The 16,969-nt window shown below is 38.2% G+C and overlaps 2 protein-coding genes across 2 annotated transcripts; both read right to left on the bottom strand.

Annotated features, from left to right (window-relative positions):
* Positions 1 to 943: 943 nt before the first annotated feature.
* Positions 944 to 8,309, bottom strand: plk1 (polo-like kinase 1). Its single transcript, XM_079811851.1, has 11 exons — positions 7,558 to 8,309; positions 6,886 to 7,054; positions 6,633 to 6,777; positions 6,420 to 6,513; positions 6,089 to 6,311; positions 5,864 to 5,930; positions 3,516 to 3,616; positions 3,227 to 3,304; positions 2,626 to 2,780; positions 2,331 to 2,513; positions 944 to 1,831 (listed from the first exon to the last, which is right to left on the bottom strand). Exons 1-11 carry the CDS (start codon positions 7,918 to 7,920, stop codon positions 1,625 to 1,627), a joined length of 1,785 nt encoding a protein of 594 aa, XP_079667977.1. The 5' UTR covers positions 7,921 to 8,309; the 3' UTR covers positions 944 to 1,624.
* Positions 8,310 to 12,956: 4,647 nt separating this feature from the next.
* Positions 12,957 to 13,592, bottom strand: rasd3 (RASD family member 3; the record flags this gene model as incomplete). The annotated part of the gene is made up of 1 exon (XM_079811397.1): positions 12,957 to 13,592. The coding sequence occupies one exon, from the start codon at positions 13,590 to 13,592 to the stop codon at positions 12,957 to 12,959; it is 636 nt and encodes a 211-aa protein (XP_079667523.1).
* Between the last annotated feature and the right edge of the window lie 3,377 nt (positions 13,593 to 16,969).

Raw genomic sequence — 16,969 nt, 5'->3', positions numbered from 1 at the left:
GAAGCAATTGGGAACAACCATAGACTGTAAAAAAATATGGACGACGCGACTCCATTGACTTCCGCTGACCAAAGTTGAAGCTTTCATAGGCCCGCTCACGGCGCTGACATCTTGGGACCGAGTCTGCGCAGTAGCGATCTCGGGACCGGAGTTGCGCAGTAGAGAACAGGAAGTAGAGGCGCGATTATCAAAAGCCCGCCCACACTCTCACAGATGCAGAATAATTAATTATGTTGGTGTGAAATAAACAGTTATGGAAGTGTAGAAATGAAAGCTAAAGCTCCAATCTCCTCACAAAAATCCAGAAAAAAGTCCGTTAGTGCCTCAGTGACAACTTCACTCAGAGAAGCCGTCAATCTCAGCTGTCAATCATGACGTCACACCCCCGTTTTTATAGCATCAAATAACTCACTAAAACTAAACTTATTTAAAAAACGAACACTTGAAATGAAATTATTGTAATAAAAACTGCCTAAAATGACAGAAACCATCTTTAGGAAACAATTATTTGAAGTGTAATTAAATAGTTTAGTGTGTCTCGCGCCCATTCATATACATGGAGAGGCGGGGTTTAGGAGCTATACTGGGACCGGCCACCGGGGGGCGATCGAGGCGCGAAAGCTTCAATTTCTGACTGGAGCACTACAGGCTTGGGAACAACTCAGCCACAAAGTGGTAGGCCATGTAAAATCACAGAGTGGGGTCAGCACATGCTGAGGTGCACAGAAGTCACCAAATTTCCACAGTCAATACAGACCTCCAAACTTTGTGTGGCCTTCAGATTAGCTCAAGAACAGTGCGTAGAGAGCTTCATGGAATGGGTTTCCATGGCCGAGCTCCAATTTTGAAGCCATTGTTTTAAAATATGTTTCTAACAAGTTACTAGATAAGAACATATGGAGGTAAGTGTAATTTAAACATCAAGTATCATCAACTTATGTTTACCACACTATTTTATTCAAACTAAATAATAATAATTAGTAAAAGAAACCACTTGCAAAATTGTCTTTCAGGGTTTGAATAACAACAAAAAAAGCACCAATCTCTTAACAGTAGTGTATATGAATTACCTTACTAAACAAAGTGGACCTCATATCAATTATGTTATTAAAATGTGGTGGGTGGGGTTATCTGAATAAGTGAAATATTACAGGTTAATAGATAGTAAACAGTTTCAAACACTTATTTCCAAAATACACTTATATTTTAATTAAACTCATAATTATCATTAACAGCATCTAACAATCACAAATTCTCTAAAAGGATCTTTATTTTGGAATACCAACTTATTTCAAATATTCTCTTACAAATTAAAAGATTAATGTCCAAAAGCTTTTATACAAGGAACAGTCAAAAAGGTAAACAGACAAGTTCTAAAACATTAAAACATGTACAAAAGAGCATCCACATGATACAGATAGCAGACATGGTCACAAACTCCCCAACCCAGAAAAACGAGTGATAGTTAGAGTAAACAACAAATCCAGAAAAGGAATTCATAGTGTAGAACCCAGAAAACTGTACAAGTTTCACTGCTGGAATATTTAAAGAGCCCTCAGACTCAATTGAGGGAGACCAGAATCAATAGGGACCTCATAGCTATACAATTTGTGACGTCGGTGAGTTAGCGGGCGGAAGTAGTGGCTGCCGCAGTGCTTTTACAGGACATGAGCTTCTCCACCATGTTGCGAGCGTAGCGCAAACGGCTGGCCAACTCTTTGCAGCAGCCAAACTCCTCGATTAAGCTTATCTTATAGGTGCAGAACTCTCGCTTCTCATTGATGTATGTCACTGCTCCCATCAGGGGACACAAAATAAGCTTGGTGTGGTCCTGGAGGGCACAAAGAGAAAGTGGTGAGTTAACAGTGTCAGTTTGGCTCCTCCTGCATTTTAGTTTGATATGTCACAAGAACCCAGGCACACTACAGAAAATGCCATTCTGAATGCAGTCATGTACAGGTAAGAAATTATTTTCACCATAATGCCATTTATAGAGTGGACATAGTACGATACAATTTTTCAGTGATAAACCTTCCCTTACAATAACCACGAGAAATTTGTATTCAATTAAATCCAGAAAGATTATCAATTTGACCAAAAAAAAAGCAGCATTTAATAGGGCCCTACTTGTGTTTAAAATACGTTATTTGATTAGTAATAAAAATAAATAAAAAATTCAGATTAAACGCATTTCATAGGGCCCTAAAAATGTTTGCTAAACTTGCAATTAGACATTATAACATTTAATTTTAAACATTAAAATAGAACAGAAGTAAAATAATAAAAAAAAAAAAAACTTTCATAGGGCCCTTAACAAGGTGGTTTCTCACCTGGAAGAAGTTGATTTGCACAGATCCGTTGCTCAGGTGCAGCACGATAGCACTTTTTGTGCGGAACCAGTGACGAAGGTAAGGCAGCCGGGTCAGTTCATCCCCATCGCGGGGTGTTATATTCGCCCCGGCCTTCAGCAAGTGCTCGCTCATGTAATTTCTGAAGTACTTGAGGAGCGTAATCTTTATTAAAAAAATATATTTAAAAAATGAGTGATTAGTCAGCAATCCTGGATAACCAAAAACTCATGAATTATGAAACTCATTTCATTAAATTTTTCCAGTGCAGACAGACCTTTTTGGAGAGTGCAGAGGGGTAGGAGCGAACGCTGAGGTAGGATTCTGCCGTGTTGCGGTCGATGTACTGCAGACTGTCACCGTCCGCATACATGATCAAACGTGTGGAATCATTGAACAGAACGCCTACGCTGTTATCACACAACTGGTAGCCTATGAAGGGGGGAAATACAGTAGCATACTGTAAATAGGGCAATATTTTTGGAGAGCATGTTGATCAGTATCCAAGTTCCCATCTTAAGTCGTGATGAACAAACTTGTGGAAAATTGGAATATCACAAACATGTAAGGGATAATCCACCACGGCTAGGGTGGTGCCACCACAGAGTGCATTCAAATCATTTAATGAACAGCTACCCGTCCATTATCCCGCTTATACCATGGTCATTTGACAGCATTTTACATAAACTTGCACCTCAGAGCACAAAGATGAAATGCAATAAATGTTGTCATGTTATCCTGCGTTCCGGGGTGGTAGATTTTTTAAGTTTTAACTTTTTGCAGTTTCAGCCATGCATATATTTGCTAACATTTTGGTGAACAAAAAAATAAAAATTAGCTTCTGACTTAAATATATCAATGTTAGCATGGTGTCTTACCAAGACCATATTTGTCAGAGTAGTCGACCCATTTACTAATCCAGAAGATAGGAATACAAGCAGGGTCCTCGGCTTCCTCTGTAAAGGGGAGAAAAATTGCATCATGCTTGACAATAGTTGAGCATGTATAACTTTTACACTAACCAAACACCACCTCACTTTGTTTGGCTTTATGTACAAATACATGAAGTATACTTGGAGTTCTGCTATCATACAAGCAAGCAACTAATAATTCCATTAAAATATAGCAACAGCTCTTCACTTGCAAGACGCAGAGAATCCATGTTACCTTGTCTAATAAAGTCTCTCTCAGAAGGCCTGGCGGTGTTGACACTGGCCAGCTGCTGCAGCATGTCACTTAGGTTGGAGTCATGTTGTTCAGCTCCATCCCTGCATAAAATAACTGCGATGTAAACCCATTGAATACAAATGTACTGAATTTATAATGGACTAGAACGCAAGCTACAGTTCACAACTATAATAATCATGGTTTTGATAGTGTTGGCCAAATGTGTGTTCAAAACTAGATTCAAAGGGATAATTCACCCAAAAATGAAAATTCTGTCATCTACTCACCCTCAAGTTGTTCCAAACCTGTATGAGTTTCTTTGTTCTGCTGAACACAAAAGATGTTTTGAAGAATGTTTGTAACAAAGCAGATAGAGCAACCATTAGTATTTTTTTCCCTACTATGGTAGTCAATGGTTGCTTTATCTGCTTGGTTACAAACATTCTCCTAAATCTTCTTTTCTTTGTTCTGCTGAACACAAACTCATACAGGTTTGGAACAATTTGAGGGTGAGTAAATGACAATTTTCATTTTTGGGTGAACCATCCCTTTAATTACACACACATTTTTTTGATGAAATCTGACCTTTCTGTCCTCCGTTGAGAGCTACACAACTACCACTTTGACGCTTCAAAAAATATATAAAGAAATGGTAACACTAATCTATATGAAATTCTTGAGACTCAATTGCTTTATATGAGGAACAGATTGAATTTAGACTTTTTCACATAAACATTAATTGACACAGTTATGATAAACAGAAGCTTAAAGCTACACTGTGTAACTTTTTTAGTCTATTCTTAGCTAAAAACACTTAGTTCTTTCAAAAATATATGTGCTCATTAATGTATATTTACTTCTTTCAAGTAATAAAGTATTCTCGTAAGTTTATAATATGCCATTGAAAATACATAAGGTAATGGGATCTAACGGTGGTCGCCATGTTGCCCCTCCATCTTGAAAGTACATTAGCCAAAGAGGGACATACCCGTAAATTCAAGCTTCGCCTTTCGCGTTTTTAACCGGTTTTAACACTGTGCGCGTCAACTTGTTCAGACTTGTCTGGTGCATGCGCAGAGAGTTTTCATCTCAGCAGCTCCAGTAACAGAGTTATACGGAGTTTTCCTGGCTTGTTTATTCCTCAAAAGTCTGTTTTTCCTTGTGTGGTATTTCTGTGCGTTAATAACTCCGTAAGTAATAACAGTTATTGTCATTGTGGATGTGTTTCAGAGTGTGTCATCATGTAATTCAGTTGATGTTACCTCAGAAGTATTTTTGTGTCAACATACAATAGCGTAATGCTCACCTATTTGAATAGTCATTCAGTTATTAACAATGTTTATTCGTTTATAGAAAATATTTGCTTGTAATGTATGTTGATGGAAATATGTATCAGGTCTGATCGGCATATTAACACTTGTTATACAGAGCTAAACCTGCGCACACACTTTTGTAACCGGACACCGCTTGTTAGCAGCGGCAGCTCCGCTCCTTTTAATGCAGCTGCATTTAGCGCCTATATGTGGTACAATAAGCTCTGGTTTACAGTTACATTATACAAATGTAACTTATAAGTATAGTTATACAGTTCTTAACTGTGTATATTCTGTCATGTCATTATCATGTATATTTACCATCCTAATTTGTTCTCTCACAGAAACCACATTTATGTACATATCCATGCAAACCTGTTTATGCCTTGCAATTGGATGACTGAATAAACATTACTATCATCAAAGTTCACTCTGGATTAGCTGCAGTTCTTTCTAGCCGAATAATTAGGCCAGTTGAGTTCCAACCATCCCACTGCGCACAGAATATCCCACAGGCACCGTGTCGAATGTGGACGAGGTCGAACTAGAAGCCATATTAATCTTGGACTAAATCGGCCACCGTAGGAGTTAAAACGAAATCGGAATTGAACAGAACAGAAACTAAAATTCACTGGATGGTCATATACAAGTTCACCACTAGATGGGGGAAAATATCACACAGTGTAGCTTTAAGCATGTTTTCTTGACATGCGAGAACCAATGAGGTTCATTCTCATGTTACGCAGCACGTTTGAGCTTCCCTAAGAACCAATTACGTTTCTCACGCATCAAGCAGATTCGTGCGGAGCTTCGGTTTATGCTCGCTGATCGAGGTTTAAATGAAAAAGTTTAAATTCAATCGGTTCATCATACAAATCGATCGAGTCTCTTTAGAAAACTTGGACTAAACCACTCAATTCACATGGATTAGTTTTACCATCTCTTTATGAACTTGTGAAACATCAAAAGAGACCACTCATTTTGGGGTGAATTAACCCTTTAAACAGCTCCAATATTAACAAAGATAAAACTGACCTTTGCTGAAGATCTTCCCTTTGTGGCTGCTCCATTTTCCCCATTTTCTCAATAGGACTGTCTGTTCCTGTACACAGAAGCATACAGGTATCCATTGTACTTTATTTCAATAGTGACAGGATAATTTAAAAAAAAAGGGCAAAAAACACTGAAATCCAACAGACAAAAAGCAGGTGTGCCAAAATACAATTTGCATTTTAAACATGGATTTGTCTATACTCATACCTTTATTAAGTGACGAGAGGGGTTTGCGAAGGAGGGCAGGATCCAGACTGGAGGGGGCAATGGAGAACCTGGGAGGAACAGTGAGACAGGAAGTGGGCAGCCGCACAGGCGCGTAACCGGAGGTGAAAAACTCATCGGCCAGCAGCTCTGCCACAGAAGGTCTGAGCGTAGGGTCAGCGTGCAGCATCCGGCGAATCAGAGCAGCAGCAACTGGATTAATGTGCTAAACAAGACAAAACCAATCAGATTCACAGTTTACTTCCAAGGCATCGGTTGTTGAGTGGCTTATGAGATATGATATAAGGCATTCTCCTGATGCAAAAATACTTACTCTAGGAACAGTGTACTCATTCTTCTTGATTCTGATGTAGGTCTCTTTCAGACAGGATGTCTCAAATGGTGGTTTTCCAACCAGCAGTGTGTATCTGATGGACAAAACTCAGTTATCAACCACACATGCCCAATTATAAAATAATCATTGTGCAAGGATAAACCAGTAAACGCTATGAAAACGCTTCGTTACGTAAATCAATGTGGGACTTACAGAATGCATCCCAGCGACCATACGTCTACTTCAAAGCTGTGGCCTTTCTTGCAGAGCACCTCTGGGGCGATATAGTTTGGAGTGCCACACAGGGTCTTCTTTCTCTCGCCATCAAACTCGATCTTAGTGGCCAAACCAAAGTCACCTAAAGAGTGAGAAATACCAATAGTTGAGATTTATAATTTAAAAAAAAAACCAACAACAACAAGGCCAGGAGGTGAAAAAAAGCTAAGAACAACCATTTCTTGCTTACCGATCTTCACATCCATGTCATCATTTAGAAACAGATTCCCTAGTTTGAGATCACGGTGGATGACCCGGTTGTTGTGCAAGTACTGACAACCCTGGATGGTGTGGCGCATGAAGTACCTGGCCTCAGGCTCCGTCACTGCCTTCCTCCGCTTGTGCAATTCAAGGAGAGACTAAGGAAAGAAAGAAATTGAGTACCAAAATCTAGAGCAGGCAGAAAGTTCAAACAAACTCAAACACACAAATCTATACAATGCTCTCACAGAATTCTATCAAATTTCTATTTTTCATAATTTATTTACATGGTAGGATTAGAACACCATCAAAATTGACAGAACATACGCATAAACCTACATTAAAAACAAATTGATGTAAACGTTATCGCTTTTTTTTAACAATCTCCGAGAAGCACAAAATCAACTGACGTCACATCCTCCCGTTTAAAATCCACTAGCGGAATACGTGAGTAGAAATTGTTTTAGTATACCGTAACTGTGCATTAATAAAGTGAATAAACAATTGATATTCGAGATAATAAAATGAGTATCTGTTAATCTTAATAGGATTTAACTCGTTTAATGGGTTAAAATCCTCAAGCGTTGTAACATACTATCAGCCAGTGACAGGAATACTGACCGTTGACGGTCTGTTTTCAAATCTGTTTCCCTGTTCTTACCCTTCTCCGACAGATTTCCAACACCACGTACACGAAGTCATCATCCTCAAAAAACCCGTGAAATCCCACAACGTGCGGGTTATCGAGACTTTTGTGAATGGAGATTTCTGTGCTCATTTTCTCTTTCTGGTGCGGCTTCAGCAGCATCGACTTCGGCACCACTTTCCCTGCGAAAACCTCCTTTGTGTCCATATCTGTGATTTCGTAGCATTTCGCAAATCCGCCCTTTCCCAAAAAGCGTCCTCGCATGTATCTCTTCATGGTTCTGGGATCCACAAGGATATCAGGAATCTCTTTCAGGGGAGCAGATTTGGGATCGGCGTGAGCCGGTGGCTTCGCCGTCTTTGCAATTGCAGCACTCATCGTTGCACAAGATGATTCAAGTAAAATAAGGCACCTTAGAGTCTTGAAAAATAAATAACCGAGGCGAAGTTTCTTGCTCCTTTATCCCGACACAGCACACAAATCGCCAATCATCCACATCCGTTGCGAAGCACCGAAAACTACATTCAAATAATAACTTCACCAACTAGAAATCCCACGATGAACACCGTATTTAATCTAAAAGCTCTATATTCACAGCACTAAAAAACGCATCAATTGGATTTCGCTGATAAAACTGAAATTAAACGGGCATAAAGGAAGTGCGTCGGCCAGCTGCTCTGATGGGAATGCAGTGAGAAGCTGCTACTTTTTGAATTGTGCTCGATTCGTTATCTTCGCCTCTGATTGGCTGCTGGGATTTAAATTCTGACCAAACACAGCCAAGCATCATGGGACTCCGCGTGCACGCTCTGAAAAACTTTATTTGTGTTCTCTCTCTGGATATTTAACTTGGGGAAGCATTGGGCAACGTAAAATAGTTTTCTTATAGTATTGTATTTTATGACTTATAATAGGAATTATACATTTTAACAAGTCTCTGTTTTAAATGTTACATTATATAAACTCTACTTTAATAATTAAATAAATAAAGTATTAATTAAATATTGGGTAAGATCCTATTTTTTTTTTTTACAGTCCCACTGTCAATTTTTCTGATAGACTACAATTATATGTTAACAACTATAATTTAATAAATTCCTATGTTGTAAATTCCTATGATGGGCACAAAAATATTTGAAAAGTCAAAGATAACCAAGTATATAACTTTATTTTTTATTATTAATTCTCCCTCTGGCTCTTAGTTATTTTATCTGTATTATTTCCGTAATAAAGGCTATGTCTTGTTTTCCATTGTTCCTGATGTTACATACACAAATGCTGGGTTAAAAATAACCCAAGTTGGGTTGAAAATGGACTAACCCAGCAATTGGGTTGTTTTAAGCAAACATTTAACCCAACTGCTGGGTTAAAACAACCCAATTGCTGGATTAGTCCATTTTCAACCCAACTTGGGTTATTTTTAACCCAGCATTTTTTTGGAGTGTACACTTGTTACAATTTCAAGTTTAATTATTTTTTATATATATTTTTTATTAAATGTAAATGAGCTATATTAAATTGTACACTGTTTAATTGCGGGCGAGACTGGTGATATGTCACTGTGTATTATTTGCTCATAGGCCTATACAGCTAATCCTTTGGTTTTGTACATTATTCCATTTGTTTAATCATGCCACGTGCACTTATGGGTTTTTGTTTATACACATTCATTCATACATATCTAATCTCAAGAAGTATATTTGGATGTCAGTACCTTGCTCCAGAATTTCCTCTAGCCAGTTATCCCATGTGTTTTTTCTTTGTGTACCTTTGTACATGTTTGTGTGTGAGAATGGTCAAATAAGGGCACAGTTTTGATTGTGGAGGAGAAAAAATTGTACAGTGTCACCTATCGTTGCACACGTTTTATGTTTGTACACGTGTGGGGTGTAGGTTCTAAAGGAGAGAAAGAGAGATAAACAGAAAGTGCCCTTGAGGCACAAACCAAAACAGTTACTAGCTCAGTGAGCAGTAACACACTACACAATATATTACATTATTGGACCATTTTAGCATTTATTAGTGTCTCATCCAGTACCAGGATCTTCAGTTATTGCTCACAGACTTACAATATATTTAGCATTCATGAAGGCATATGAAAAAATAAATTATATGCAAATGTATTGTTTTTCTTCAAATAGCTAATCAACCCATAAAGAGAAGACATGACTTAGATTAGCTGCTTTTTTTAGTGTATGTGTGTGTCTTTGAATACTGTGAAGTGTTTCCTAATAAGGTTGTTTACTGCTTTTCATGAAAGCTTTTCCATTCTGGCGCTCACGAGTCTTTCTCTGGTTCATTCACAACTGCATGCATTCACTACTTTTAAAACAGCACAAGTGTCTCTCTAATAGGTCGTCATGGCAGTTTGATAATTTTAGCATATATAAAAAGGTGGGTTGAATGGTTGCAGTGAGAAAGGAAGTACTCAATCTTTGCATAAAACATGTAAGCCTCCTTGAAAGATGAATAAATTATAAATAGGCTAAATTAGACAGTTCCAAAATACTGCCACCTACGCATAATCATTTATCTTTGGGTCATGCATTACTATGTACCAACACAGATATGACTGTGGCTGGCATATTTAGCAGTTTTTACCACAATTTTATTTTTATTTTTGGGCATTTTTGTGTTTCAATTGGCTATATGGTTGTGTTGTGCATTATTATGCTATCACGGCTACATGTGAACAGTGGACTAACTCATAAAAATTATTATTTTTGCTCATAATATATATTCCATTTTGCATTGTCTTATTGGTTTATAAATAAATATTGTATGAAACTGGAAATGATTTGTATGCTTCTGGAAACTGGGGCCGATAAGAAATAACAGTAAAGGCCCGTTCACACCAAAAATGATAACTATAACAATATAACTATATTAGCATCCTACGCATGATATCATTCTGTTTATTGTTTTATCTCTTTAAATCAAGATGGATTCACTGTTTTTATCGTTCATCAGCTGGAAAAATCATTCTGAAAGTGATTCCAACCAACATTTCTCTGTGCCCTTATCGTTATAGTAGTTGTGTGTATTTAGAATGATTATTAGAACTATATCTTTATCATTATCTCTATAGTTATTGTCTTTTGTGTGAACGGGCCTTAAAGGTGCAGTAAACGATTTCTGAGAAACACTGTTGATATTTGAAATCAACCCAAACAAACACACCCCTCCCTTCCCTTCATTCTCTTGATCATATTTAGCAAAATAATGCTTTGTGAAAAATAAAGTGAAGATGACGAATGAATGACAAAGAACAAAAAATTAACATATATAGTAAAAACAAACAAGAGTTTGTTGTTAGTCGCCAGCCTCACACCAGCTCCAGGCGAACAATGACACTCAAAACTGTCCTCTAGCTAATATTACAACAATAGCAAAGCTTGGTTCTTTGAAACATAGCAAAACTGTTACTGAAGAAACAACGCAACCTCAGCGCCTGTTTTCAGGCTTTCTCGCTTAGGTCTCTCCAGCGCTGGAAAGCTTTTCTAATGTAAACGCGGGTCCTAGAGCTCTTGCCTGATCATAACACTTTTTTTCCAGTGATATTCCTCTGGTCTTTTCTCTTTTGTAATGTCTCTCAGCCATCTCTCTTTCTAAAGTCTTTCTTCAAATCTCCCTCTGGCTCACTCTCTCTCTCTTCCTCCATCATGAGTGGACACGCCCCCTACTGCTGATTGGCTACAAGTGTGTTGTTGTGCTTGAGTCCGATTCATTTTCAACAGCGTTTTTCAGAAATTGCTTACTGCACCTTTAAAGGGTTAGTTCACCCTCATGTCGTTCGAAACCCGTAAGACTTTCGTTCACCTTCGGAGCACAAATGAAGATCTTTTTGATGAAATCTGAGAGATTTCTGTCCCTCCATTGACAGCTACACAACTGACACTTTGACGCTTCAAAAAAATGTATTAAGAGATCGTAGAACTGATACATATGAATTGAGAGGTTTAGTCCAGATTTTCTGAAGAGACTCGATCTCTGAACAGATTGAATTTAAGCTTTTATTCACATATAAACCTCGATCAGCAATCGTAAAAGAAGCTCAACCAAACCTGCTTGATGCACAAGAACAAACCTCATTGGTTTTTGAGGAAGCTCAAACGTGATGCGTAACACGAGAATGAGCCTCATTGGTTCTCGTACATCAAGCCAACAACTAATGTGTGAGTTGATTAATGTTTAGTGAATAAAAGCCTAAATTCAAAAATTTGGACTAATCCGTTCAATTCATTTGGATATTCATATAGTTTTACGATTTCTTTATGAACTTTTTGAAGCATCAAAGTGGAAGTTGCATAGCTGTCAATGGAGAGAGAAAGCGCTCATAAAAAAGATCTTCATTTGTGTTCCGAAGATGAACGAAAGTCTTATGGGTTTGGAATGACATGAGGTAATTAATGACAGAATTTTCCTTTTTGTGTGAACTATCCCTTTGATACGCCACAAACTATATGTTTGAACTCATTGGCCACAATAACTATAATTTTTTGGAGCATTAAGGACATGATGATTTGCATAGCCCATGTGCTCCATACACTCAAAAAAAAAAAAGGTTCTATATGGCACCAAAAATGGTTCTTGGCTCGTAATCATAGGGGAACCTTTTTTAGTGCTATAGCACCAATTTTGGTGCTTCAGCGGTTCTTCAGAGGTGCTATATAGCACCTTAGTCAAAGAACCGGTGAAGAACCTCTGAAGAACCACTGAAGCACCAAAATTGGTGCTATATAGCACTAAAAAAGGTTCCCCTATGATTACGAGCCAAGAACCATTTTTGGTGCCATATAGAACCTTTTTTTTGTGTATCACGCCTGATCCCATAGCAAAGAAAGGGTGTGACATTGTGTTGAGTCATGCAAAGACATGAGCACACAGACTGATAAAGCCCTACTGATGAAAAAATGCCATCTGTAAGGTGCAGAGCTGACTTTATTTCCTGAAGGAAGGTCAGGTCATTCAGCACATGTAGCAAAATCCTTCACATGTTCTAGAAGTTAAATGCACAGAGTGCTATTTTCTATCTGAGAGCAGAAAGCTGCAGAAAACACTGAGAGCCTATTAAGACTAGACTCAAGATAATGTTGTCAAATGAATGAACATAAATTATATCTCCTTCATAGGTTAAACAAGTCTGTTGCAACTTGGTTGTATGTTGTACTTATAGGTCACAAAACTAAATGCAGAGTAGAACACATACTGATTGGAACATAATTTTCATTTATTCACTCATTAAAGATGGCTTTTGCTCTCAGTTAGAGAGATCAGACATAGCACAGTTTATGGTTATGAAACTATAAACATCAACGTCCCTCAATTGTCCAACATTTATGGAGTCTCTTTAATCCAGATCTCTCAAGCATCAGTATGATGCATAACATTATATAACGTCACGTAAAAGTCCATTAAGACAAGATACAGCTGTTGTTCTTCTTCAATGGAGGTTTTTCCCGCGTCTCTGTAAGCTCTCTGGTCATTGTCTGCGTCCGTCTGCGCAGTGCCGGGCTCACGCCGCTCGGTAACTTCATCTGTTGAAGCAAGTCCCGAAACACACCTTTGACATTCTCGCCGGTGCGCGCGGACGTCTCCACGAACCCCGCGCCCCAGTCCTCCTCCACCGCGCGCATCACCTCAGCAGTAGCCTGGCGACTCCGACTGCCCAGGTCCGCCTTGTTCTCTATCACCGTGATGCCCGTAAACTTCTCCCCTTTCAACTCCAGAATCTCCTCACGGAGTCGCTGCACCTCATCCAGGGAGTCTGGCTCGTCGGCGGCGTATACAAGCGCAAACGCGTCCCCGGTTCGGATGCACAGAGCGCGCATAGCTGGGAAGGCATAACTGCCGCTCGTGTCCAAGATCTCAATGCGCACCCTCGCGCTGTCCGTGTCGTACTCGAGCGCGTGAAGCTCTTCCACCGTGCGCGTGTATTTGGAGTCGAAGCGATCCTGCAAGAAGCGGGTGATCAGGGCAGTTTTCCCGACCCCGGCGGCGCCCAGAAACACAAAGCGCACAGTCCGATGCTCCTGCACCAGCAAAGACATATTCCTTCAGTCTTTAATTCTATAACTTAAAGTCTGCAAGAAGATATTTGTAATGCGCAAAGATTGAATAACGCGTATAAATCTAATACTCAGAGCGTGCCAATGTCGGTGAGTGTTGAGAAGAGACAAGGATGCTACCCTTATATTACCTGAATGCGTCATACGTATCCACTGTTGTAGCCAATGGATGGAAACTAGTGACGTGACGCGTGGGTTTCTGTGATGTAGTTTCAAATTGCATTTAATTAGCAGGAGTAATCCAAAAGGGCACCACACAGTTATTAAAAAAGAAACCACTTTATGGTGAATTTACAGCAAAAATAATTATAGCATGAATAGGAATGGGAATCTTAATAATTTAAGGATTCCAATTTGGAACGATTCCAGTTTGGTTTCTTTTAAGAAATAAATATTTTAGGGAAAAATTGTAATTCTATTATGCATATGATCAGATAATTTTAATCATAACTAAACAACCAACCCATTAGAGTCTTGGGAATCAAACTACACTGATAGCTCTGTATGTTTTCAAAACGTTTTCTGTTGGTGCATTTAGCTCCAGTTCTTTTGTATTATTTTATTTTACATAAAACACATTTGTTTTGTGAAACACTTGTGATATGCAAATATATGATAAAGTGATGAATAATTACAATACACTGTAAAAAATGCTTTTGGGTTGTTTTAAGCAAGCATTTAACCCAACCGCTGAGTTAAAACAACCCAATTGCCTGGTTTGTCCATTTTCAACCCAACTTGGGTTGTTTTTAACCAGCATTTTTTAGAGTGTAGGTTACCTTTTATGAATGTAACACTAAACGCTTGAGTTTTGAGTAACACTCATGGTTTCTGTTTAGCCTGAGTCTATAGTTAGTGAAATTAATAACCTAACTTTTGTGGTTGCTGAAGCATTTGAAAAAATAAGCACATTGGCAAATCTCATTTAATGAATTTGTCAATTAAAGTCATTTTTGTAGAGTTGCAGTCAAGACCCTAATCCGAGACCAAGTCGAGACCAAGACCAATGTGTGTTGAGACCAAGACAAGACCAAGACTTTGAGGGGTTGAGACCAAGACAAGATCAAGGCAGGGCGAGACCAGTACTCCTTAAATTCATAAAAATTCACATTACCATCTAATAAATGACTTATTTTTAATCAATAATATAATTAGAATAAGACACTATAGAGCTGTTACCAATCAAATGAAATTACATCAATGATGTTAATAGATAAATCAGACGATGCACCGGCAATTTAGTGATATCCCAGCAGTTGTGGTCTTGAGTCCTCTAAGTCTGAGACCGAAACAAGACCCAGTACAAATATGGTCGAGACCGAGATCTTCAAAAAATGGTCTTAAGACCGGTCTCAAGACCAAGACCGGTCTTGAGTACAACAACACTGCATTTTTTGTGAAAAATATATTTGTGTAAATTCTTCAAAAGAAGTCTTCAAAATCTTGTTTAATCTCTTTACATTTATTTGTGGATCATAATCGATTCATTTAAAAATATGAAACGGTGTGAGAGCCCTCCAAAGTCCCCATAATTGTCCCCTTATCAGACGTCTTCATGTGACAGTGATTTAAAAACAAAGAATAAAACAAAGATCGTTGGAGTGTGTTTTACAAGACTATTTAACTCTACTTCAAAATTCCATGTTTAGCTCCATGCGTTATTGCTGTTCCTTAGCAATTATTTGTAAAATTTGCTAGCTATTTCAGAGTGGAATTTGTTTCAAAGTAAGTCCTACGCCACATTTTTTCCCCAGGGAAAGCAAAGGTTATTGCTGCATACTTTGTTCCGTTTAAAAAAATAGAGAGGTTTGAATTTGCTGGATACAGTATGTGCTAGTTTATGCTATTCCAATCAGGATTTCTGAGCCTGATTCTGTTTTTTTTTTTTACTCTGCCCTGTAAATACGCTTATCTGACATCAGGGTTAATTATTGAACTAATGTGTGAACAAGCCTGTTATTTGAAGTCTAATATTTAATCTTCTCGATCTTTGTGTATTGGCTGACCTTTCAAAGACTTTCATAAGACTCCAGGAAATTAGAGTAGAGCCAGTGGATGGAGCTTGACATCCAGTTCCCCCTCACTGGACATAATGGGTGGAGCTAGACAGTCCAACCACACCCCAACCCTATAGCCGTATCGCTAAACATAGCTCCACCCATTTGGTTCACAGAGCTGGAGCTAGACTTGGTCAAGATCAGAGGTGGACAAAGTACACAACTCCATTACTTGAGTAAAAGTAAAAGTACTACTGGTCAAATATTACTCCGTTACAAGTGAAAGTTCTAAAAACAGATTTTTACTTAAGTAAAAGTACAGAAGTATTTGTTTTTAAAAGTACTTAAGTATCAAAAGTACATTTCCTTTTGTATGTCAATGCATTATTTTATTACTGTTGCATTGTTGTATAAATGCACTCTATGTCATCATGGTGGTTTAAGCCAGTCAGTGATGCTCCATCCGACATGCTAGCATACGACCACCTTAAACTAATTTCAATACTTGTATAAAAGTTACAACGCTCTTTACAAAGCTGCTGTCACTTTAAGGCAGAATGCATGGACCCTATACTCTGATACACATCCGATATTCTCCCAACTGTTTTCTCTTCTCTTTCTCCCAGACATTTACTTTTTTTTTTACATTTTTATGAAACATGCGTCAAGTATATGCCAACTAAACTAATCTTTTGAGAAAACTGAAACACACTTTTAGTATGACATGGTGCACACACTGTGCCAAGGAACCGTCTTTTTCCATTTTGCTATAAACTGATCAGTGTTCAAAAAATTGTTTGGAAACTTCAGAAGAAAAAATCATCCACTTACTTTCAAAGCTGCTACAGAAACGACTTTCGACTTTGAGGACTTTGATAGAAATGTAGTGGAGTAAAAAGTATGATATTTGTCTTTCAAATGTAGTGAAGTTAAAGTAAAAGTATCCCTAAAAAATAATACTCCAGTAAAGTACAGATTCTCAAAAAGTGTACTTAAGTACAGTACTCAAGTAAATGTACTTAGTTACTGTCCACCTCTGGTCAAGATCCACCTATTACGAGCTGGACGTCAATTGGCTCTGCAGTGAGCACCACTTGGGAAATAACCTATTTAATGAGCTTAATTTGTCATGTTCCATTTTGTTGTCCTTCATGTGAAAACTGTTGAATAAGTAAAATGACCAAAACAGCATTATTTGCTTGCTAATTGTCATTAAGCACCATTAAGCCTAACTAAACAGAAAGTGCATCCCGAGGTCAGTAACACTGAGCTCATCACGTCATGAGCTCATCACGTCAGAGGTGAGTTTCCATCCATTGCATATTAAAATCAGGGATTGTAATACACGCGGCCACCTCAGAG

The sequence above is a fragment of the Gobio gobio genome, assembly GCF_949357685.1.
Source record: "Gobio gobio genome assembly, chromosome: 3".
NCBI lineage: Eukaryota > Metazoa > Chordata > Actinopteri > Cypriniformes > Gobionidae > Gobio > Gobio gobio.
This window is presented reverse-complemented; position numbering and strand designations above follow the sequence as displayed.